Raw genomic sequence first — 25016 nt, forward strand, 5'->3', positions numbered from 1 at the left:
CAGGAGCAAAATTGCTGAGTACAGGCTTTGTTCAGCAAGGAGTGTTGCTACACTGCTTTACAACTTCATTTTATGTTCCGGATCACATCTCCAAAATTTTGCTTGTACCTTGTGAAAACAAGCATTAGGACTAAATTTCTAAGGATAAATACCAAATGCATGCAAAATATGCATAGTTACACAGCTCTGTATATATGATGTGCCTTATTTCCTATATCTCTTTAAAAAATTTTGTGCATGTATATCTCTATTTTATATAGTTATTTGCTCACATGGCACCTGCAAACAGAGTGGCCCAGTAAACTTCAGACTAAGTAAAGATCAAAGCCTACAATGTGACAAACCTTGGGTACATACACCAAAGTGGCTGCTACATGGTCTTCAGAATTAATTTCACTGCTGAAAATTGGACTTTTCTAAACTATGATTTCTGCAAAGAGATTTAACTTTATGTGAATAAAGCAGGTGCCAAGTAATGTAAGAATTCAAAATGAAGCAGTTGTAGACAGTATGCTACATCTGGTTTAAGACACCTGTACAAATGCCTACATGAAAAATCTTTTCACAGAATAAAGTGTTGACAAAGAAAAGGAGATCATTACCTTTGCACTTAAAAAAAAAAAAAAAAATCTGTCGTATTTGATGAGTAAGAACTAAAGGACACAGTACTTTTTTGTTTTGGTCTTTCTTGTAATGCATAATTTCATTACAATAGTTCATTATGACAGACCTTAAAATTAAGGGTTTTTTATACATATATACAAATATATATACACACATACAGACAAAACCCACTAATTTCATTATCTGCAGTTTCGAGGGTCTACTGGGTTGGTCTAGGAAAATATTCAGTATGAGTTCTAGTAACCAACAGAAAACAATCAAAGCCAACATTCCTTCCCCCTCTTCCAAGAAAACAGCACATACAGAAGCTACTCACTGAAATCTGCAAGCAGATAAACCAGTGATGGAAGGAATTAAAAATAAAGTAAAATAAAAAAAGCAAAAAAACTCCCCATACTTGATGTGAAAAACACTGCCCAGTGAAATGAAAATACACTGAGCTCAACTACTCTAGCTTTTTTTCAAAAGCACTTCAGGAGATGCAATATTGGAATATTTGATGAGCCTTAATAAATTTTCTGATTGTCTACTTTATGCTAGTTTCACTGTAAAATTGGAATCATTATAATGTCAGTATATTTGAGATGAATGAGCTCATGCTTTGCTCAGTTATACAGTCCTCCCCTCATAGGAGATAAACAAGTACTGCTTAAATACAGAGGAGCACCAGATTCAGAATTCTGTGGCACAAAATTTTAGCTGTAGCAAAACCTAGATATTGCAGAGAAAGGGTACAAGAGGAATTTCTACTCCTTTTGTGAAGCAGAACAAGACAAAGCAAAAGCCATAATCTGTATTTGAGACACTTAAAAAAAAAAAAATCTTCATCACTAAGAGAAGGCACTTAGTTCTAGAAAATACAACAACGTACTGTACCACTCCTTGTTCTCTGCATGGGGAAAATATCAGGTGATGTACTCATAAGACCAGAACTTCCAGCATAATTCTCTCCCCAGCTATACTGGTTTGGATCTAGAAGAGAGAAACAGAGACAGAGACATAATCTGAAAATACAACTGAAAATATTCCCATCAGTGACTCTAGAGACAGCATCACTTCAGAGAAGCTGCTTCATTGCAAAAGCTGCCTTTCCTTGAGTCTATTTATAAATAAAGGCTACTTTTCCCACTACCCTCCACAGGAATGTTTTAATTAGTCAGTAGATTACCTAGCTCAAAAGAGCTTCATACTAAACTGAATGAGACACAAGACAATTATAGTTCTAAAATCATTCTTCAAAAAAAAAAAAAAAAAAAATCCTTTTCCTTATCATTAAGTGCTATGAAGAGCAGTATGTCTTCAAAGCACTATAGATGGTTAGTTTTCCTATCACTATCATAGAGATGATTTCTTATTTCCAAATCTAGATCCATTATTAACACAATACACTACAAAAGTCTTAATCAAAGTACATTATATGTTTTATATAAACACTAAAGTTACTTCTAGAAATTTCTTTCATTTGATAAAAAATTCAATCAAGTTCCTGATGTACAGTACATGCTACAAAAGCAACACGCCTTCAGCAGCACTGCATTAATTCCTCAGTAACTGCTTCCTCACCAAAATCCCTAAGCTGGGAATGAAACTAATTCCACTGTTCTGAAGTGCATTCAATATTTACTAAAATTATGTAACATTAATAAATCTTGCTATTGGTTCCACTGTAACTAATACACTGAATAGCTTGCTTGTATATCAACAAGGAAAAAAATTATATAAAGGCAGAATTCAACCAAAGCAACCTATTCCCACAGAATGCTATAAAGAAGTGTCTCATTTTTCATAAATATCTGTGATGCTTTCCACTCTCAAATCAATACAGTTTTGAGGTACCATTCTGCTTTATCACATTAACTGAATTCAGAAGCTGGCCTCTTTGAAGAAAAAAGTTTTCAGACCCCCAAATTTAGAGGTACAGCTGCTCTTTGCAAAAATGCGGAAAAGAAAATCCTCCAGGCTTATCAAAGGAGAGCAGGAAAACAGTGAGAAATTAAGATGTCCTTGCCAGAATATATAAAAGCAAAGCCCAGCATTTGAGTTTTTAGTGCCAAATGTACTTATTTAGGCAACAATTCACATGCAGCCTCTTAAAGAGAAGCTTGGACATTACACTGACATTTCAGAACACAGCATATACAGAACATAGCAATGCTGTACTTACTGTCTTGTTCAGCTCCTTTTAAAAATGCCCCAATGGCTCCCAGGTAGCCTTCATGTCTCAGGAACAATGCCTGAACCTCTCCCTGCCACAATATGAAACATTGCAATTGGATGGTCCCTGATGGCTAACATGCACTTCTTTGTCACTAGTTTTACACTTAAATTTAATAGAAATGACTAGAATATAGTAATATTCATTTGTGCTACATTCTAACACATTCAGTAACTTCAGTGATGTGGGAAAAATGGTGTTCCTGAAACACAGATTCAGGAGGTACTGCTTACATACATCACTGCACAACTGTAAGACAGCTGGGAAAAAAAAAACACATGCAGAAGTGGTGCATATTCTAAGCCTGCGCAGCCACAGAAGCATAGGGAAGCCAGTACTTCACTAGAAAGACCACTGCATCATTCCATGAGTATTCAACTCCTCTTGCTTGAAATGGCTGGAAATACAAAGTCATCTGATTTCTAGGTCTTCCAACATAAATGTGTGCCATGGTGCATCCAATACATTCAAGCCATTAGTCATTTCCTTTATCTCATTACACTGCTACTTAACATTCAGCAATATAGAGACACTCTGTATATTACTCATAGACAAGCATTCCCCCCACGAAATTAGCTTAATTGCTAATATAATACAAGAAAGCTAGGGAGAACAGAAACAATCCCCACGCTAGTAGCAGGGTCCTTTAGCTTGCCTAGGCAAGGCTCGTGAGACATTGCCTTCTCTAAAGAAGAGTCAGTTGTATCTAGAGCAGTAAATGTAACAAAACCTAATGCTTAGGTTACCTACAATAAAATATCAACTTAATTCTCATTGAAATTTTGCATAGACTGAACCACTGATAAAAGCTGTGCTTACAAGAATCTAAAGATATAATTTTGTAATAGTTTTCTTGAAACACAGCCAAGTTTTAAAGAAAGAGACTGCAATGGTGAGACAAAGGAAAATAAAAGCAGCATACAGAAGTCTCTTGGCTGAAGCACTGAGATGAAAAAAAAAAAATCTTTGTCTAGATATTCATATACCATCAGTTCTGTAAAACTGCAATACAGATTAGTTCTTGCACCTTTGCAATTTATCTCTAATAAGCACTATGTGAGATTTTGGACTTGACGATATTTCTACTGAAAAAACTTTAATATTTGCCATAGCTTCAAAATCAAAGAATTACAGATTGCTTTTTTTTTTTTTTTTTTTTTTTTAAACATTGATATCAACTGCTAACTATCTCAGCAGAACAATCCCACACTGCACAGCCTGGGGGAGGAAAGAAATAGATGAGAGTCAGCAAGAGGAACTGAGTAACAATGGAAGCTATCTAGGAAGATAGTGAAAATTCATTATAAGACAGCTACAGGACAGCCTGTCAATCAAAAAAAGAAAGGAATGGAGAGAGAGAGAGAGAGAGAGAGAAAGATTGAGTTGGGAGGAGAGGGAAGAGGGAGGCAAGGCATGCACATACAAGAGAGGGAATGGCAGGGTGCTTGTGTGCAGAGGTAGGGTCGGGGAGAGAGGGAGAAGGGGCAGACAGAGGCAGGGCAGGTGAGAGACAGAGAGGCAGGATGCACACAGAGGTGTGAGAGGGAGAAGCAGTGTGGGTGTGAGGAAGAGAGGGAGAGGTAGGGAGGGGGAGAGGCAGAGCACATGCAAGAGAGGCAGAACTCCCAGGCCATTCATATTTTTTTTTATCCCTCCCGTAACTGATCTTTGTAGCTGTGCCTCTCTTGTGTAAACAGCAGCCCTTTATGCTTACTTTATTTGCTAATCAATTTATTTTAGTCTCTGACTTTCCAATGAAAAGATACCTAAATGCATAACTCTGCTATTAGGAAATTCTCTGCTTTCTTTACCTTGGAGAAGAAGTTGATGCTGTAGGTTATTGTGCGCATGGTAACAGGGTGACCCCGAATAAAGAATCCTCCAAAATATATTTTATCTAAGTTATGGATTTTGGCATAGAGGCAGGCAAGTTGGCCAATGTCATTGCTGATCATATGTAGTAAACTTTTTGCCATATCTTCTTTGGAAAATTCTTAAACAAAGGAAATAATAAGTTAAATTAAATACAGTTGAAGAATGCTCAAAGGGACAATATTTTTTTTAAACAGGTGGCCTGCAGCTGGCAAAAAAAAAATAATACCTTGAGTAGATTCAACGATTTCTTTGACTAGCAGTGAAAGTCACAAATTCGATTACACAACTTAAGGGAGCAAGAAATTCAGTCCTTCCTTTTACTGCTAGCTCTCTGCTCTAGGGATCAGTCTATCTGGCTTTATCATAAAATCAGACAGCTTTATATATATACATATATATATATATATATTTTTTTTTTCCTGTGATACTTCATAATTGGGAGGAATTCTAAAGAATCAGAGGAAAAGGACGGAGAGTTAAGCTCTTTATGCTTGATTAGTTTCTTTATACATTTAAGAAGTGTTACCCTAAAAGATCTTTCTACTTTTACACTGAGCCTCTGTGAAAGAATGCTTGAGAGAAATCTTATTGAAAGCCCAACTTCGCATGTACTCCATTTCTCCTCTCTAGGAACCATGGATGACATGTCATCTTGACCCCAGATGCATTTCAAGCACTTTATAATACTCCAAATAACAAATTTCCAAGTTATTAAAAAACAAACAAAAAAATCACTACATCAGACATCCAGCATGCTATATGTCCTTTCCTGAACCAAAGACAGCCATATTATTTCCTGCATGAATAAACTAATGTTGGCTTAACTAGACAGCTATTTAACCTTCCCTAAATTAACATAATCCCAAACTGAAAATTTGAATGTCTGCTTGCAAGACAGTACTATATATTTTTGAATCCATAAAATATTTTATAGCAAGATCAACAAAATACTATGCAGGTAAAATGTGCAGGCAAGATCACGAAAAAGAGACTATCATAGTTCCAAGGCAATATTAGATTTGGTAGTTATTTGACATCTCTAATTGCTTGGAGACCATTACTAACCTTTGATTTCCAAGGACCAGAGGAGATGGTTGCATTTCTCCTTATTAGCTTCAAAGCAAAACTCTAAATAACCAGAGCAACTAAGGCAGTGTTTCATGTTCCCTCCCAGCCGAACATACATAACACAGGGAAATGGGTACTGCAAGATATGTTTATGCTGATGAAGTTGACAACTACATTTCCATCCTTTAAGTGTTAACAGGAAGCTCTCAGAAGCAGCAAATCCCTGCAGACTGTCAATAAAATGTATTAACTGTAGAGTAAATCTTGGGCAGATCTTATCTGTACTGGTACCTTTATCTGCTGTAGTAGATTTCCCGAAGCTGCTAGCTATTAAATTTCCACTTAGCCCCAGGGTCTGGTAAGCCCCTCCATATACATCTTTCACCAGCATGTCTACATTTGTGTGCTGTCCTTTTGAAGCAAGCTGCAGTAATTCATCAAATTTCTGAGGAAGAGAAACATACAGTGTTACTCCAGGCTTTCTGGATGGACAGAGAACTTTGTTCATAAACCCAGACTTCTGCAGCATCTTTACTGATAATAAATTAGGGTTTTGGCTTGTTTTAGAAACATCCTCACCAGCAAAAGACATTATTTCTAGTGACAAAGACGTACCCAGAATCCGTATCTTAATTGGATGGACTGATCTTGGAGCTCCTTTAATCATGACATGGAAAACCGGTCCTCTAAGAACTAGACCCCATATACTTATCTGCAAATTATTTTCTGAATTTCCCCAGAAAACTAGAGATGGAGCGCAAGACTGATCATCATCTCTCTTTTGCAATACTTTAGAGAACTGCAAACTCTCTGGTAGAATGCTGCCATTCAAAACTAGCAGAGCATAAAATAAGACAAGATTCACTGAGTTCTGCCCTGCATAGAACCCCAATGAAAAGTTAAGACATGAAATTAGGTTATAGAGGTGTAAATAAAAAGTTGATCCAACAACACCAAAAAGCTTGGATTTCATAATACTTCAAAGAGTAAGTTAATAAAAACTCCTTCTAGTCTAGTATACTTCTCATACAGATTAGCATATACAGAATTCTAGTCAGGAGCCTTATGCACCTCTTGGAATGAGCTCAGAAACACAGTAAATATCAACAAGTAGTTGATCCCAAATCCAACAGACTAAGCTGTAGAAATGCATCAATGTCACTGAAAATAAACTTGCACATAACCTGCATTCTCCCAATACTAACTAATAATTGGGCTCTCTGTTTTGCTTCTGCAGGTATTAATGATGGAATTAGGTGGGCAATTCATGTTGAAACAGAGAGTAAAAAATTAACAGGCCACTTGCAGCAAGCTGTTCTCTAAATTATACTCAGTTTTGAGAGAGGTACAAAGTTCATCTCTTCCAGAGCTTATCCTTGATGACCACTTCCTCAGCTCCAAGTAGGATTAGTATTCTTCCATTGACAAGCATCCTTTTTCCGGTCCATGTGTTCTAGTAGTGTCTTTCTGCATTTCAAGCTTGCCTTTATGCATTAGTACCACAGAAAATACAAGCATAACTCAGGGACTAAGTCATAACTTAGTCTGGTTACCTAACAGTTTAGGAGCATAAGCACTTCATGGAAAGTACTAAAACCACTGCAAACATCACAAAACTGCCTGTTTTGCTTCTGCACAAGGGTAGAAGTTCTTCAAACACAAGATAAAAAACCCACAGGAGATGGGCATAGTTTTGGTCTTCTTCAAGCAGACTAATTTAGCTTCCTGGTCTACCATACAAGTATCACTTAAAATCGTTATTTCTCCCTACTGAAAGGGAATAGCATTCCACCATTTTGAGCTTCCTCTTAGCATTTCATTTATTCCTACTGCCATTGAAAGATACCTTTGTTTTTGTGAGCAGTGCTCCAAGACCCCAGAAGGTTCCGCCTCCAATTGAGCTCCCTCCAATCCATTCAAACTGGTCTTCTGTTTCTACCTGTCAATAAAACAAGGCAGGTAATTACTAATTGCTAAAGCCTAGTTTTCAACTAAACATCCTAAATACCTTTCAATATCTTTGCATTTATTTCTAAGCCAACGTCTTAAATATGGACAGTGTAGCAAAAAACCCACTCTGCTCTGAGAATCTTTGTCCTTTGCAGTTAATGCAGCAACTTCTCTAAAGACTGAATTAAATCCGATTAAAGTGAGACTGTAGGAGTGAACAGAAAAACACTTAACTCATTTAAAAAAAAAAGGGGGGGGGGAACCCCCCCATGATTTCCCTTTCTAAACTTTGTATGACCCTTGAGAAAAAGCAATTATAAGCCTAGAATAGTGAAATGTTTCAGATTACCTTTATCGAATTTGATGAGAAAATATTTTAGCAGTCACTCACCTTCACTATAGAAACCCCAGAGCCAATATTGACCAGTAAATATGGGAAAATATTTGGGTGGTTTGTCTGAAATCGAAATTCTGTATCTGAATCCTTCTGGTACGCAAATACTTCATGTGGTATGTTTTTTAGCACAAAGTTACATCCTTTAATTAGGCAGGTCATTACATCTTCTTTATCTACTCTGAAGAGAGGTGAAAGAGAAAAACAAAATTCACAGTCCTAAGAATGAGTAAGTGTACTTTTAGAACATTAGTTTTTAAAAACTTCACAAACAAGAGCTAGTAACCCACACCACATGGCAAAAGTCCAGATCTCTTGAAACAATGACACCTAGATCTGCATATGTTCTGACATCCAATTGCCATGCCAGAACATAGAGTTGAAAGTTAGACTGTATTTGCACAGTAACTTTGATCTACATTAATCATGCTGTCATTAGAAATAATTGTGCTCCCCAGTTTATTTCCACTGCTTCCCTTGTGCCAGCACCCATGCAATAGAACAGGAGAAAAGGAAACTTATCTGGAAATTAACTGAATAAAACAAGCGTTCTATCATTCTTCCTTTCTCTCCTCCAAAAAAAGCCATCTCAACATTTCAGCACTCATTTATGACAGATTAAAATGACTGCAGGGAACCTACTGCTGAGATTACCAAACACAGAAGAAAAGGAGATACCTCATAAGAATAATAGAATTCACAACAGTACATATCCTGAGTAGGGAGGCTAGGGTCACGATACATAGCCCAAGTAAGATGCAAGCTGTAGTTCAATCAGTTAACACTTTACGGCTTCTGTAAAGTTCTGTATCTTATGTATTGTTACTGAAATTATGTATGCTAAATTTCTTGAATGAAGTATCAGAAGTAGAAGCCCCTTTACATAAGCAAAGTACAAATGTACATCTCAATTACCACAGAACACTTTAAGATGTCAGGGAGGAAAAGCTGCTGCTACTTTCTGGGCCTTTGGGATCTATTAAATATTAAATTCTTTATCCTTTAAAAAACAAAAGCACCACACAAAAAGAAGGGGAGAAATTCCTCCTGGTCTTGATTAACTAATACTTAGTAATAACCAATTAGGGATTGATGTAGGCTGGCTCGGGGGGAAAAAAAAAAGGTAAAAAAAAAAGTTAAGAGATTCCTACCTATTAGAGAAAGAGAATGCTTTGAGTAATTTGAAAAGGCAGTATAAAGTGAGATGGCCACAGTACTTAAAAAAAAAAAAAAAAAAAAAAAAATGAGGATGGTGCTCTTAGAATTACAGCATGTGAGAGGCCTTGAAGTTTTGCCAGGGATATCAGGTAGTGTTTTACATTGGTGTAAATGAGAGATATGTCTATCTACACTTGCAGTAGCTTTTTAGCATATGGCTTTTGATATAGGCGCTTCAATGGTTAAAAAAAAAAAAAGCTTTACTATATCATATCAATTACCCATTTCTGAGCATGCACAGAAAAGTGTTAGGAAGCTTTTAGAACTAACTTGAGAAGCTGGGCAACTATAGATATTAAATACATGCAGGATAAAAATTCTTTACATATAGGATTTTGGCTTTTAATATTAAAAGTCTTCCTTTCATGAACTTAATCCTAGACTTCTAAGTAGAAAGATCAAATCTAATAAAAGAAACAATTGATTACAGTAACTGAATTAAAATTTCTCAGTTAAAAACCCTGTTAGTAATGAATTCACTAATTACTGTAGTTCAAATATTACTGCACTTTATAACCACTATAGGTTTTGCCTAGTGGCACCTTTGCCCTCGTGGTTCAACAGCATGTCCAAAGCACATTACTGATAACTGGGATACCACTGCTGAAATGCTGCTGCTTGTGAGGTGAAAAGTGAAAAGGTTTATCATAATTGTGATGTATAGCAGTTTAAGCTAAAAAGAAGTTGGTGCAAGTTAAGCCCTTTCATAGAAAAAGCTGTGATAATACCATACTTTTTCTATTATTGACTTTCTACTGGAACTTGTGTTCTTTTCTTTTAGCTCTACTCCTGGACCTCTACTGTACCAATTCATAATCTTTGTGCAACTTATGTTCTCTAACAAAATGAATGTACACATTCTCTGGCTCCATTTTTGCTATATAGGTGGCTACTGCTGGCAGAAGAACAAAGTTGAAAACAGGGTTAATGTTAACTTAATCTATTAAAACTGACTATGATGAAGAATCCCTTTTACAAAAAAATACACTCCCATAATTAAGTTTTAACAGTTCCACTTACTTTAACCCCAACTTCTTCTCAATAAGATCTTTAAATTTATAGGCGCCACCACCTGTAGCTTTGATTACTTTTGTCTCTGTATTGACTAGATGGTCTTTGATGAAATCTAGGCAGGTTTCAATATAAGTGTTTTCAAATTTAATGAAGTGAAGTCGAGCTGTAATCTCCTCCTGAACTGATATTTCATATAAAGGTTCATGTTCCATGTCCTTTAAAAAACAAACAAACAAAACATTATTTATAATCCTTCCCTCAGAAACAAAGATCTCTGCTAAATGACGGAATACTTGTGCTTCTTTTGCCTTTAAACTGTGTTAAGGCTACTATAGCATAACATCCCAAGCAGATTTGATAGAATGCAATTCCAATAAATCTTCATATTTCTTAAGAAGAATATAATCAATTCTCTCCCATGCATTCGACATACGTGAGAGACGCCAATATGTGAGACAAAGTTATGCTTACACAGGAGGGTGGTTTATTTAGTTGCATTTTAAACCAAAGTGTCGTACTGATCTGTCCATAAAATAACTACTTCTAACATCAGCTGTAGCAATCCAGGCAGTGTGAACATCCAGAGCCTAAAGGGGGAGGTGGGGAACATAACTGAGTTTTCCCATGTACGGATGGCACAACTTAGAAATCTTGCTACTAGTCTTTCAGTGAAGAGAACACCTATGATGCACATATCATCTGAATTGGGATCTAGAGCTATATAAAGCTTGCAAAGCAAAAGCAATTGCCAAACACAAGGTGAAGATTAGCTTCCCCAGGAATACACCAAAAGGTTAAGAGGAGCCACACACTCTTCCAAGTTGCAGTATAAATGTTTTGGGATAGTCTTACGTATGTCAGTACGTATTAGAATGCATGTTTAAAATAAACATTTCAGTTGTGACAAGTTACTTCAGAATCACAGATGCTACAGAAGGTCATATTTAAACTATGAGCAAGTTGTAGCCAAAGCTCTATAAAGAGCAGGTACTATAACAGTATAATGGAAGTTTTATTTGGAGACTGTCAAAAGCCAGCCCAGTAATTCACTTTCTGTGTTTGGCTGTACCTCTGTTCCGAGCCATTCGTATGCAACTGATGCATCATATAATGCAATTCTTACCTTTCCAGAATGATCAAAGGATCTCACTCTTGCTACTTTATGCTGCACAGTTGAATAATAAGCCAACTTAGTTAATGAGCCACCTATTAACAAAAAGATCACAAGTTATGATTCATGCCTCACCTTAACTTATGTAAAACACAGTTGAAGTAAGCAAACTAACACAGTTCTTGGGTTTAACTAACGCAGTTCTTGGGTTTAAGACCTTCTCTGCTAAACACGGATAAAATTAAGCTAAGCACATAAAACAGTGACCCAAAGGACCCTCATCAGGAAACTGATTTGACATGTCTAACTCCAAAGGCACCATTCTATGGGAAAAGCTCCAAAGGTTGAGCTTATGCCCAAGTGATGTGGGGATGACTGAAGACAAGTAGACGTGTCAAAGAAAGAAGAGTTCTCAGTCAACTAGTCTACTAATATTTTTATCCACTGTATAGGTAACTAAGAGTCAAAGGACTGGAGGGAAAGAATATGTATTAGTGTAGCACCTGTATCAGCCACTGTTATCTATTTTGTTTGAAAAATTTTTTCTGGAAATCCCCAAACCTGCTGCTTATAGCAGGATTCTATGAGTAGGTTTGCAGTGATTGAGCAAGGTGTGCCCTATGCACAATCAACAAGTGTCTCACCAGGAACACTTAAGTAAATATATTCTTAACTCATTTTCAAGGACGAGCTACAAATTCAAAAAGCTCCTAAAGGAGCTCCTAAAGGATGAATTTAAGTACTGAATAACTCTATTGAAAATTATGCTTCACTTTAGGGCAAACATTTAAAACTAAGCTTCCAGCAGAAAACTTAAGACATGTATGTATTTTCACATATTTTTCAAAAGCCAAACTAAGATCCTTTAACAGATAGCAAAAAAGCAAATGATGACACCAAGTTTGGCAAAAGATTTTTAATTTTGCCCATATGTGAACTGAAAAGAACTTGATTTAACTGAGACTTCCTTAAACATGCCAGTTAGCAGAAGTTATCAACACACAAGTCCCAGCAGACCAGCCCCATTAGTGTGTTCTCTTCAGGCCATGAGTCTGCTCATGTCAAGACAAAGCTTTCATACTCACCTTGAAACAGTACATAGCATAGCTAGGGTATGTGGCTAACTTTGCACTTGTTCTGCAAAAGTGGATTTATGAAGCTAGACTAATTTCACTAGCTTATTTTCTTTAGGAAATAAATCTGCCGGTACATTTGGTACCCTTGGTATCTTGAATGAAGTAAAGATTTGATCCTGAAAGCAGGGGACTGTCAAAGACCCTGCTTTTTATTTTGGTAAAACTATTTTTTCCCCCTTTAATCTCTGAAGAAGAACACTTCATTGTCTCTTGTATCAGTCTGGGTCACAAAATTCTAAGCTTCTTCAGCTGTTAGAGAAAATCTTAAGAAACAGAAAACAGGAACCTATTTTAAGTCATATTAAAAAGTAACTTGGGCTACAGACTACAACCTTATTCATATAAGAAAAGTCACCTTTAATTTTGCATCCATATGTTGCCTTCTCAGATGATGAACAGAAGGCAGTCAGAAGGTCCAGATCTTTCTGTGCTTCAGTTCTAATATACAGTTGAATTTAAAACTGCATGCATTACTTGCCAAAGACTTGGCGTATTACCTCCTTTCAGTAAATTTGCAATGCATCTCATGCAGCATATAAAACAGGATGCAATTATGACCAGCTACTCAGTTAAAACAAAAGTTCCAATAGTAAGTAAAAAGATGGCAAAGTCATAACATACTAGCTAAGCTCAGTGGTTCTAAACTCTGCTGCCTTAAAAACCAAGGTAATGAAGAAATGTAGTGTAGTGAAAAGTAAAGCTATAAGCACTAGCTAATCTTATATATAACATTACTCTCAGCTCTTCAATAATGCTCAGATAAACATGAAAAATGTTTGTAACATTTAGGGGAGAAATAAAAGGTTTCCATCATCAGGAATTTTAAGCTAAATCTGCCTGAGGTCAGTTGCAAACGATCACTGACAGATATTTATAGAAACAAAAGTACTCCTCACCTCAGATATTTGTTTTAGTGCAGCAGCAAACATGTTAAAGTTTATGACAAAAAAAAAAAAAAAACACAACTATGTTCTGCTGGCTCACTGTTTAAAGATTTTTTTTTCCTAGTTGAGTAGTTCTGTAATATGAGGAATAGCTTCTTTCCAAACCTCTAAGTAGGGGAATTACTAAACTTGTCCTGAAATGTAATAGCGTTACACTGATCATACTAAATGCAGGTGCTTCAGCAGTTAATTTAACATCAGAGAGATGGTATGTAAAGTATGTATCCGTTTAGCTATGCTTTTTTTTTTTTTTTTTTTTTTTTTTGTCTTACAGGTCCATTCAGGACACTAACTGAGACATATAACCAAGGTTTATAATTAATCCTACAACTCTAATTCCACTCTGACCCCCTGAAAGGACTAAGTCTAACTCTCATTTACACAAACATGAAATAAGTGACTACCTTCTGAAGGAGCTAAGTATACTTGTGATATAATAACAAGGTTATATATTATGGTGGATATGCACCACCCTACAGAGCAAATTGGATGAGAGGACTAATGGAAGCTTGCCCTGGGATGACCATATGGCACAGTGAAGTGCTAACACAACAGCCAGTGCTGAATGCAAAAGAACTGTTGATCTGTGTTCTTACCAGTAAGTTTCACTGACCTACTAATTGCAAAACAGGAGCAAGATGTGTGAACTGGTATTTTTGGTTTCACTGACCTGCCTAGCAGAACTAGTGCTTATCTTTACACTGGTTGAAACACCATCAGCTGGCTTTGTTCAGGTATGGGAACGCGTTCAGCAGCGTCTTAGAACAGGCCCACCACACCAGCACAGCTCTCTGCTGGGGGGCCATGGCACTCAGCTCTCACCTTCAGATATGCATTACCGCATCCACCCCTTAGTGTGGGCTGCTGTCCCCTCAGGGCCAGACATGGGAAACGGGCTGTTTCCACACGTGACTGCGGTAAGCAAGCCTAGCTTGCTGCTGCTACAGCCTCCCCCTCAACACCCAGCCCAAACCCACTCGTTTCCTCTGCAGCCGCCCTGCTCTGCGAGGGCAGGGCAAGCGGCAGCCTTGCTCTAGCCCCGTTTCTTCTTGGAGGCCTGCTCCAGGGGCGCAGAAGAGCCCACGCAGCACACGGCTCCTCCGGCCCCAGGCCCTCACCGCGGCCAGAGACAAGGATCAGGCGGTGAGCCGGGGCCAGGCGCAGGGGGCTCTGCAGCGCAGCCCTCCGCCCCGCCGCCTCGGCACCACGGGGGTCTCTCTCCCCTCCTCGCCGCCAAGGGCAGCGCAAGGCTGCCCCCACCCCACTCCACTCACCTCGGCGGCCCGTTAACGGCCGCGAGCGGCATGCCGGGGCTTGTAGTGCCGCTGCCCGCCTCCGCCCTGCCACCGCGCGGCTCCGGGACTCCCAGTCCCGACACGCCCCGCGCCGCCACTCCGCCGCGGCGCCTGCCGGGAGCTGTAGTGAGCCGCCAGCAACCCACGGCGGGCGAGGCGCCCCAAGGGACTGCATTTCCCAGCGTGCCGCGCGCGCCGGCAGGCGACCCGTCCGCGACGAGTCCCTCAGCGGGCGAGAGCCGCCGCCGCCGCCCGTCCCGCGGCCGTCGCCCCCTCCCTCCTTGCTCCCCCGCCCCGCGGCTCCCGCCCGCGTACCGATGTCTATGGCGAAGCGCTTGGCGTTCTCCAGGTTGCGGAAGATTTCGTCAGGCGGAAGGGTGATGCTCTTGTCCAGGCTGCCGTGGCTGCCGCTGCCTCTCCCGCCCCGCTCCGCCATTTTGATCGCAACCCACTCTTTGCCTGGCCTCATCGGCATGCAAATGTATGCGCATGTATTTGCATACTAATGAGGCTGGCGCATAGATTATGCGAATGAGGCGGGCGCAGGGGGCGGTGGCCGCCGCGCAGGTGAGGGAGACTCCTGCGGGCAGTGAGGGAGCGCGCGCGCGAGTAGGTGCCTGCGTGCGCGCGCGCGAATGGGCGTGCACGCGCGCGCGCGAATGGGCGTGCACGCGCGCGCGCCTGCGTGCGGGGGTGCGTGTACAAGTGCCCCGTGAGTGTCAGTGAGGCTGCGTGTGAGTGACTGTACGTGCACGCTTGTGTGTGAGCGCATTTGCGAGCGTGTGTGCGCGGGCGATTGTGTGAGCACACGAGTGCCTGCGTGAGTGCACGCGAGCGTGCACGCACGAGCGTGTGAGCGTTCGCAGCCCGCCCTTGGCTCTTCTTTTTGCATGCTTCCGCGATTCCTCGAGGCCCACCAGGCAGGACAGCGCCGTTCACTGCTGCAGCAGCGGGGTGCACAGCTAACTGTCGCTCCACAAATACGAGCGCAAATTTGTGTATATATGCACAAATATGTGAATTCCAAGCACGAAAAGAAGAGGTTGGCTGTGAGTCACCCCAGAAATGCACTGCACAGTTCAAGTAGCCCTGGGGTGCTCACTAATGGTCACTGACCAGCAGTCTCATGTCTCTGCCCGCGGTGCAATCCTGCAAGCCTGGCTTCCTGCTTAGCTCATTTTGGCATTCTGCGTCTCCGACGCGCAGCGCTTCGATGAGAAGGAGCAGCAGCAGGTTTGCATGGAGCAAAAGTAAATACAGGTGGTAGAAGAAGTGTTGTCTAGGAGCTCACAGGTGTCAATTACTGCTGCGCAAAGCATTACCTTTTGATTAAAAATATCTATTGCATGTGTAAGGTTTATTTTTTCCCATCAGTGTGTTTTATAGAACTCTGTAGACAAAGATCACTCAACATGTCACACATGGAGAAAGGAGACCCAGGTGGGTGAAAAGACACTGCCAAAGTTAGACAGTACCTGACGGAGGAAGTAAGAGAACTGTTTTCTAGTTCAGTGCTCTGACAGTTGGACAGCATCACACACAACAACAGGCTTTAAAGCCTGTGGTCCCCTAAGAGTTTCTGCTATTCCTGCAACTTCCAAGGGCAACACTGCTTTTAACCTCTGTTGTGTTCCCTCATGCCCCTTATATGCATATGCATAGATATACACACACAAGTGCCCTGAGCAGCTATGAATATTCCCCTTTGGATGGAAAACTAGATTTAAATTCTCTGCATTTCAGATGTTCTAATGGCTCAGCTACATGTCATGGCAATATGAAATGTAGCATGAAGTGCCTTAACAATCTTCACCTATTAACCAAATGTGTTTTCTGTGTTTGGGACTGAAACATAAAATTTCCTGAGTTCATCTTTGCTGTGGCCTTTCTTGGCAAATCCCTGGGCTCTAAATTTCCAAAGAATTTGCGATTTGAGGTGCCAGAAGATTTATCTCGTGCTAGGGTGTGGTATTTTGAGCTGTGTAATTCTCTGCTTTGGAGAACACCGTTGCAGAGTTTTCAAACTGGACACTAAGCAGATGAGGCAATTAGACACTAATTCTGAATGTCTTTTTTCTTTTACTGCAATCTCTGTCTTATGACTCCTAGTCCACAAGACGGGGGTAAACCATGCATCCCAGGGACATCAGCTGTGCAGACTACTCAAGAAAGAATAACTTGCTGGATTTATTAACAATATTTTTATTTATTTTATTCCGTTAAAAGTTTCAGCAACTTCTGAAGTTCCAGATAATTTCTGGCATAGGTTATACAATAGATGCAGATCACATATAACATGTCACAGCATCCTCCAAGGACAACAGTGAATGTACATTCTCCCCTAGTGATGGGGTACCAAAACAATAAATATAATTTGTACACCCGCCTTTCATAAAAGACTTTCTGATAAATATTTCATGTAAAATCAACAGCACAGACCGTAACTTTCTTTCCTATAAGGATATAAAATGAGCTGTTGCCTTTATAAAAGGCATACATATCCTGAACCTCACAAACAACACCCAGCTTTTGTGAGCAAGACATCCTGAGGAATTTCCTCTACATAGTTTGAGCTGTGGTTTAACCTTTTCCTGAGCACAATCAGTACAATCTACAAATATTATAGAACCAACTCTGGCACCCACAGAAGAGCTGGATTCCCAGTGGTGACCAGTTAGACTGGCTGCTCTGCTTGAGACACCTTGGGCCCCCGTGGCTACAGCTGCAGCCTGGCAGTACAGGTGAGTCTAGTTCAGGAGAGTCGGGAGTCTCAAGTGGGGCAGGTCAGACAAAAGGGCTCCCACTGAATGGACACCTTTGAAAATGCCTGAACATCTGAGAAGTTACTGCTTTCTGAACAGGCATACATACACAACCTCAGCAAGGTTAAGAACAGTCAGTGTTCCTCTCTGAACAGCTCTTATATGGCCTAGCAAGAGGATTACGTCACACACTTTTAGAATAACTTTCTCCCCATATGGTGGGAACATTTCAGTCCTTCTGGAAGAAGGACAGACATCCAAGCAAAATGATTCTCAGTAAAAGGAAAACATTCTTCCCTACTCATGAGAGGAGCGAGGGGACTTCTACAGAAAGTCACAAGCTCCTCTGGAATACAAGCACATGTGCAGAAACACAGCAAGAGTACTCCTGGCCTACCAGGGCCTCCAGAGGTTGCAGGGGAATTTCAGCGCTGCTTGTTTTTCAGAGGGCTGGTGGGTGGAAGAATGGCTGGTGGGCACAGAAGATGAACCAGAGTCCTTGGGTATTGCTTGCGACCTCTGGAAATGGCAGAGCAGTTTCATCTGAGTTTCTTTGTTTGCTGAATGAAGAGACAGGAATTGCAGAGCTTCTTTGAGGCACCAGGCATACCCTTCACTATAATCCTGTTGTAGGCTTTTGGAAGATGCTGAAAGAGCAAAAGAGACATGTTAGGCAGACCCAGGCTGGAGTAATGGCCTGACAGTAATGGCAGCAAGTGTGAATTACCCAGATCCAGAGGGGGCTGTACTCACCTTGGCTATATTTCAGGTAGCTGACAGTCATTTCCAGGATGTCGGCTTTCTCCAGCTTGGAGTTGGGCTGGTGTCTCTGGAATTCCTTCTCCAAGAGCAGTTTCAGCTGCTCAATGCTGCTGTTAATCCGGTCGCGACGCAGTTTCTCTACAAGTGGCTTCCTGAGCTGTAACAGAGAGCAGGAAGAGGACAGTTAGCAACAGGATATTCTCCTTCCCATCTCTATTAACCTTCCGCTAAAGAGGCTCAGCCCTCCTCAGCTGTTTGCCCTTGCAGTCACAGAGCGAGATGAATACTTACTCTGTTCTTTTCTTTGGGTGTTAGGATTTCCAGGGAGAGAGCACTGGGTGCCATTATCCACGTGCTCAGTGCGGGTGTTAATTCAGAGCTTGCAAGCCAGCCAGTGGCGAAGAGAGCTGAGAGCTCCTCTATTTATACCCAGTAGCTGCATGGAAATGTGTGGGTCCTCAGCTACTCGGAGTTTCCCACAGCTGACAGCCAATCCATGCACCCCCGGGACAATACAGAAAGCATCTCTTACGGCCTGGGAAATTGTCTGCGAATTGCCCGGGGACAATGCGCTGCTCCCAGAGGAGCAGGTGGACGGGGCAGTGTGTGACACAATGGGGCTTGGTCTCGTGGTGCAGGGGTGAGAATGTGGGAAAGTGTTTGCCATCATTATAATCAAGCTTCTGCCTGAAGCTGGGAATGTCAGCGTCTCAATATGCTGCCTTTTCCCTGGCTGTGGGGAAATTAAGCACAGAAGACAGATCTCAGGAAGAGAAAATGGTCTGTCCCTATGACCAGAAGAGAGGCTGAAAAGGAAAAGATGCGGAGTGAGAGGGGCTAAACCCTTCCATTGACATTAAACCATGCTTAGATGAATACAGTATCAGATAATTTTCAGGCAACGAGTGATTGAAATCAAGAGGAAAAACCCTTAAAACAATTTGCTCCAAAGTATAGCTTGAAATATTTTCCTCTCCATTTGTTTTAATACTTATGTAACTCTTTTGCTTTTGCCTAGATCATCTGGGCTCTCCGATGACAGCCTATGATGAGGATTGATTATGATGCCCTTCCCAAACTTGCTCTATTTAATCCCCTGCCACTTTCCAAGCCGTTACAAACAATACCTCACTGTTCTCTTGGTCCTGAGCATCCAAGTAAAACAGCCAGATACATTCTCCCCTTATAAACAGACAACTGAAATGTAGTGAGGAGATGGTTCTTATCTATTAGTTGGCTCGCAGTAGCCCGTTTGTAGAATGGGAATGCAGGTGCTAGGATATCCTGTGACTCCATTCTATCGTGGGCTGTCTCTGTGTATGGGCATGCGTATTGCACTGAATGCAGCCAGTAAAGTAGAAAGGACTAGTTTGGACCCAGGGCTAACACTAATTTTTGGAGATGTTTTTTCCAGGCTATTCTAGGTTGCCTGCTCAAGTCGACTGCCTCCCCAAGCACCATGCAGTACTAAGCTGGTTTCCTTTAGGATCTGTCAGTCAGGCATGTGAGACCTTGTATTGAGAAATTTCCTAGTTACGCTTTACGGTACATGTGTCTGAAATGTAGTTTATGGAGGGCTATTGGCTTGAGGGGATTCCTGGATGAACATAACTCCTTTTTTCCTTAATACATTTTCTGTGTTCAGAGGCCAGCTCCAAGGACAGGGAGTGAATCTAGATCACCACTAACAGGCTAGCACGCTGGGATGTTAGTTTTTTTGAGTATCTGTTTCTCAGTACTGTGTTTATGAAAGCCCTACCTAGTTCCTGTGAGAGCCTTTCAAGAATGAAAAGGAAATCTTTCATTTCACTGTACCCACTGGGTTCAGCTTGTCTCACCTGCCCTCAGCGTGCCTGCCAGTAAGCTAGGGCCGAAACCTTTATCTGTGGGTGCATGGATAGCAACACGTTCCAGGGCCCACTGAGTTGTTGCAAGGACAATATGTTACATGAAAAGATATGATTCTGCAAAGTTTATAGCTAGTTATTAAAATGGAGCTCACAAAGCCCTTCTTAACTCCTGGCTTCTTGTGGCATTATTTCATAGGTCAGCCCTCCCTCCCGTCCTTCTTCTCCAGCCTAAAGACATTTTATATTTAGATGGCTCGTGTAGGGTGCAACAATTTAAAATATCAATGGTTGTCAAAAACCTGTAAGTGAGCAGAGTGCTGGGGTCCTATTGAAAAACTGTTCCCTGAATTATTTTGTCAGCTTGGAATTGGCAGTATTACTTGCATCCCTGGCAGTCCCTGGCTGCACAGGCTTGCACTTTATTGGGCCTTGAAGTCAAGCACAGGACTTTGTGCATCGCATCTCCCTCAGGGAGAATATCGGATGAAACGAACAGCAAGACCTGCCGCTCGCCGGATGGGAAGGGGTATGTCTGCAGCAGCAAAGGGCATGGTAAAGTGGGAGAAAAGCTTTACCCCAATTTTCAGTTCTGGAAATATGACATGAGTGGTTTTAAACACCACCATCCTATCCCCAGCACAATGTTCCTGGACTCCAAAGGGCTAAACCAGCTCTCCCTGATTAAAGCATTATCCCTCCCTTCGAGTGCTGGGCAGATGGTGCAGCAGGCATTAGCTTTCTGCTGAGGAGCTGCAGAGGCACACTTCTTTTGTCAGCAGTTTAACACTGTGAACGGGGTGATGTGTGGGAAACCCTCCGAACTGTGGACTCACGCCATCTGACGTGAATAGTAAACCAGGCAAGCTGCCTTGCAGTGTGTGCACAAAACAACAGCCGTCTGGGCTTACAAACTCCCGCTTCTCTTCCTCTGTCTCAGTTGCAAAGATAGCAGATCTTCAGCTCCTCCCTTGCCCACTTCACCTAGGCTCTGTATACTGTTAACGAATAGAAGAGAAACTCTTTTCCAGCTTGCTTCGGCTGCCTTGCTGAGGCCTAAAAACATAATAGCAGCAAGGTATTTCTCAACTAATGTTCCGGGATACTAAATTCTCTAGGTTAAGGCTGCCCCTAGAGCGCAGTCTTTATGGAAGAGAGTGCAGTATGCATTCTCTGTAAGGACTTCAGCGAGGGAAAAAAACCCAGTGCTGTTGGCAATGCTATTGCTCCTTATTAAAAAGTCTGTAACTAGTTTGTTCAGTTTTCACTCTTTTGCAATAGAGCTGTCAGAGCAAAATAGTCTGTCCCACTGAAACACATTTCTGATCCAAATCCAGTACTTGTCGCTGTCCTTCACATTTGTGGGAGGAGTCTGTGACTGTCACTGACTGTCACTGCGGTGCCAGAAGGGAAGATTGATTGTCTGAGGCTCTGAATTGGTGGTTTCCTTGTCTTTGGAACGAAGTATTAAAAGAAACAAGTCACTAAATTTGCCAAGCATTTAGAGTAGACTACACGATGTGTCACAAACACTTGCTTTGAGTTGAAGGACAACCTCAAAGGGTCTGGTGAAAGCAGCTAACCAACCCCAAGAGGATAACCAGCAGGCTTGCGTTCATTATAGTCCATGAATCAAAACAGCTGGAAGGACTCTAGCCAAGGAAATTGATAGTGAGCTGTGGAGCTCTCTGCCTGTGGATTGTAGGTGGGGGTCTCAGCCCAGGTATAGACTTACTGCGGACACTGTTATCACAGAAGCTGTTACCACTGGTGATACTAACTGGCAGCTCTCTTAGCCCGTCTGACATGTAGCATTCGGCGGAGGTGGACCCAGTGTGTTGTGATGTGGCTAACGGGCCTGGAAGAAGGCGGGCTCTCAGGGTACAGGAAACCAGCATTACACTCTCCCAGTTTCGTAGATTTAAAAACCAGCTGTCATACACATCTAGGACTGTACTTATAGCACACAGCTTGATGGCTTAAAGCTTTCCTCTCTATGTCACTTTTAAAGCATTTTTACTTTAGGCAGTTTCCTACATTTACGTCAGCCTGTCTCGCAAATACTCTGGATGGCGTTTTAAAGAAATAATTATGATTTTTTTTTTTGCTTGTACCTTCCTTAAATGGTTTAAAATCTATCTGACAACCTCTCTTGGGACATCTATTTAGTGTCAACGACCATAAAATTCCCAAGTTTTAAAAGGTCTCAGATAATACTGATTGATCAATGTGCTCCTTGGGAAAATAGCTCTCCAGATGGTCTACCGGGACAGGAATTGCTGGACATCACAATGCAGAGCCAAAGAGCGTCACTAATGTGGCTTGTTGTGAGGCACGCTTCCTTTGTGCTCCATTTGAATGTCATAAATAGGGAAGAAAGTGTGGGAAACTCTGAGAAACTCAGGCCCACACTCTGAGGTTAATAGGGGCTTTGTCAGGAGAGTATTCCTGGGCTGTGGGATCAGCATAATAAACATCATCTTCCCTAAGGGTGGGAATGTGTTGGAGCAGGGAAGTGTCACCCCAAGGGAGAGAGCAGCATAGGAAGCTTTGCATCCAATTATTATAAGTGATAATAATTAATAAATTGTAAACATAACCTTTGCTTTGCTAAGACTGGTGAAACTGGAGGTCTGGATTTAAGCTCACAAGTAATTGGTGAATCAAAGCCCACAGGGGCAGGTTTTTGGCTGGCCCAAACCAGAAGTACTGTGCTTGCACCAGCCATGGATCTGACTGCCTGCAGCAAACGGGAGGCTTTCTGGCGGGATTTGGATGCTCCTCTCCACCAAGAAAGCAGGACCTTACTGTTTTTCTCCCTTAAACTAGTTCTGCAAACAGTAGGTCTGAATCACATGTATGCTAACAGCTAAGCATGATCAACCCCCCCACTATAACCAGAGTAATGTAATATGGCCCCAGTGTAAATGAGAATCAGACCCTGAAGTTTGAATGTCAGCGGCAGTGTCTACCTGGATTTATGCCAATACGGCTGGCAGGGGTCCTGGGCTTTACGGCCTGACTGCGATCACATATGAGTTGTCATTTTTTTGCCTGATACCTCTTTTATCCTAGAACTAGGGGAACTGGCTTCAGATCTAACTGCCTTCAAAGTGTGTGTCTCTTCTTTGGTTTCCTTTTTTCTTTTCTATTTACTTGGTGAATTTTGAACAAACTGTTGATGCTGCAATTATAATATTAGCAAGGTTCTGCAACGTAGTTTACCTGGGTTGTAATACACTAGCTGCATAAGATACCTGTCCTCATAATAACAGCTGGCTTCGCTCCCATATGAAAAAATGAGTTTTTTCAGGAGTACTTCTCCTAGGGAATCTGAAGCGAGGTGGGGTAGTTATCAGAGGTGTTTCATGCTATTAATATATCTCTGAAAGAAAGAGAGGTTTCTCTATCATATATGCATATCGATTGTATTATTGTGGTTAGATAATAATAACATTGTGAACTGATTGTGCAGATTTATTCTACTTTGAAAAGAAAGGAAAGAGAAAGGTGAATCGTCCTCACTGACCAAGGAATGGGAACTCTTCAAGGGAAAACTGAGGTAGTGTTATTGCGGAAAATGCTGTGTTTTGGAGAGACTGGTGGTGATTGAGGTGCTCCAAGGCTGGCTTTGGGATCCTCCTTTTGTGCTCCACTTCCTGCTTCCAAAAATGCCTTCTGAATCCCTTTTTCTCTGTTTATCTCTCTGCAAGCTCTCCGTGTGTGGCTGGGCAGGAGGACAAGCACAGTCCTCTAGCGCAGGTGCTAGTTTTCCTTGCGTCGTCAGAGCCGGGCTGGCTTAACCCTCAGGAGAGGGCAGCAGGAGGCTTGCGTGGCAGAGAACTGGCGAGCGGCAGGGCTGGGGCGGAGGCTGAGGCTGCCCTCGGGTGCTGCAATGCCTCTCCCTGCGAACCACGCGAAGGCCGGCGTTCGCTTCACTTGTGCCGCTCAGCCGGCGCAAGCACGCTAGTCAGGCTGTTGCCAGTCTCCGTTTAAGAGGATGTACTGGATTTGTTTTCTAGGTTGAAGTGGTGTGAAAAAATCAAGGGAGGATCGTTTGAAAGATACTTGACAGCGAGACCATCTCTGCAACAGGTTGGATAGGAAAAACTCTAAAGCTTGGTGGAGCGTGGCAGAACATCTCTGAGGAAATTAGCCACGGGCAGAATTAGATGTACTGTGAAGGTACAACACTTGTGCTGTCTGAAAATTATTTAGCATCTTTTTTATGTATAGGCAAAAGAGCTTCACAAAGGCTAAGGCAATATTACTATCCAGTTTTTACAGTGCGGGGAGAGATCTGCTTTGCATCACTCAGCAGACTGGTAGCAGAGTTTGGAATGGACAATTCCAAGGTGCAAGCCATATTCACTAGTGATCATCTCCGTGTTTTGGACCCTTAGGTAGATGTCAGAGAAAGAGAATAAAAAGTTCTAAGAAAATAACATAATCGATAAATGATTTGGGAGAGGAAATGCTGTTTCAGTTATTGTTTGTTCTCAAGTTCTATATATTTTAGCCATATGTGGACAAGTTGCACTTCAATTAAAAAAAAGAAGGAAAAAAAAAGAAAAAAGTTTACTATTACCTGACGGAATTTGTGTTTAGGTAACAGAAGGAGCTAAAACTAAAAGGTTGCAAGAACTAGCTCACCCATTGGTTTCAAAGAAGAGGGTGAGACTCCCCCCCCCCCAGCAGAATGGGGTGCCAAAATATTTGGAAGAAGTTATTAAATGCTTTTAGGAATTTTGCATGTTATCATCTCCTGTATGGACAGAGAGCATACGTCTCTGAACACAAC

The 25016-nt window shown here is 41.5% G+C and overlaps 2 protein-coding genes across 2 annotated transcripts in view; both read right to left on the bottom strand.

The window, feature by feature from the left end:
* The window catches only part of PANK4 (pantothenate kinase 4 (inactive)), a 26712-nt gene extending 11432 nt beyond the window's left edge, over positions 1 to 15280 (bottom strand). Inside the window, exons 1-9 of the mRNA XM_062593208.1 lie at positions 15160 to 15280; positions 11482 to 11564; positions 10365 to 10573; positions 8124 to 8307; positions 7629 to 7721; positions 6074 to 6227; positions 4651 to 4832; positions 2789 to 2870; positions 1496 to 1596 (exon numbers count right to left, since the gene is read on the bottom strand). Coding sequence (XP_062449192.1) covers positions 1496 to 1596; positions 2789 to 2870; positions 4651 to 4832; positions 6074 to 6227; positions 7629 to 7721; positions 8124 to 8307; positions 10365 to 10573; positions 11482 to 11564; positions 15160 to 15280 — 1209 coding nt within the window. The remainder of the gene's footprint in view (positions 1 to 1495; positions 1597 to 2788; positions 2871 to 4650; positions 4833 to 6073; positions 6228 to 7628; positions 7722 to 8123; positions 8308 to 10364; positions 10574 to 11481; positions 11565 to 15159) is intronic.
* A 1785-nt stretch (positions 15281 to 17065) lies between these two features.
* On the bottom strand, positions 17066 to 18743 carry HES5 (hes family bHLH transcription factor 5). Its single transcript, XM_062593381.1, has 3 exons — positions 18660 to 18743; positions 18360 to 18525; positions 17066 to 18253 (listed from the first exon to the last, which is right to left on the bottom strand). Exons 1-3 carry the CDS (start codon positions 18711 to 18713, stop codon positions 18000 to 18002), a joined length of 474 nt encoding a protein of 157 aa, XP_062449365.1. The 5' UTR covers positions 18714 to 18743; the 3' UTR covers positions 17066 to 17999.
* Between the last annotated feature and the right edge of the window lie 6273 nt (positions 18744 to 25016).

The sequence above is a fragment of the Rhea pennata genome, chromosome 22 (assembly GCF_028389875.1).
Source record: "Rhea pennata isolate bPtePen1 chromosome 22, bPtePen1.pri, whole genome shotgun sequence".
In the NCBI taxonomy this organism is placed as follows: domain Eukaryota; kingdom Metazoa; phylum Chordata; class Aves; order Rheiformes; family Rheidae; genus Rhea; species Rhea pennata.

Bases quoted from the DNA above. Each gene is read 5' to 3' on its own strand.
- HES5 (XM_062593381.1), bottom strand. From the start codon at position 18,713: ATGGCACCCAGTGCTCTCTCCCTGGAAATCCTAACACCCAAAGAAAAG. The intron at 18,526-18,659 runs GTAAGTATTCAT...TCTCTGTTACAG, and splicing joins CACCCAAAGAAAAGAACAGA to CTCAGGAAGCCACTTGTAGA. The intron at 18,254-18,359 runs GTGAGTACAGCC...TTGCTCTTTCAG, and splicing joins CTACCTGAAATATAGCCAAG to CATCTTCCAAAAGCCTACAA.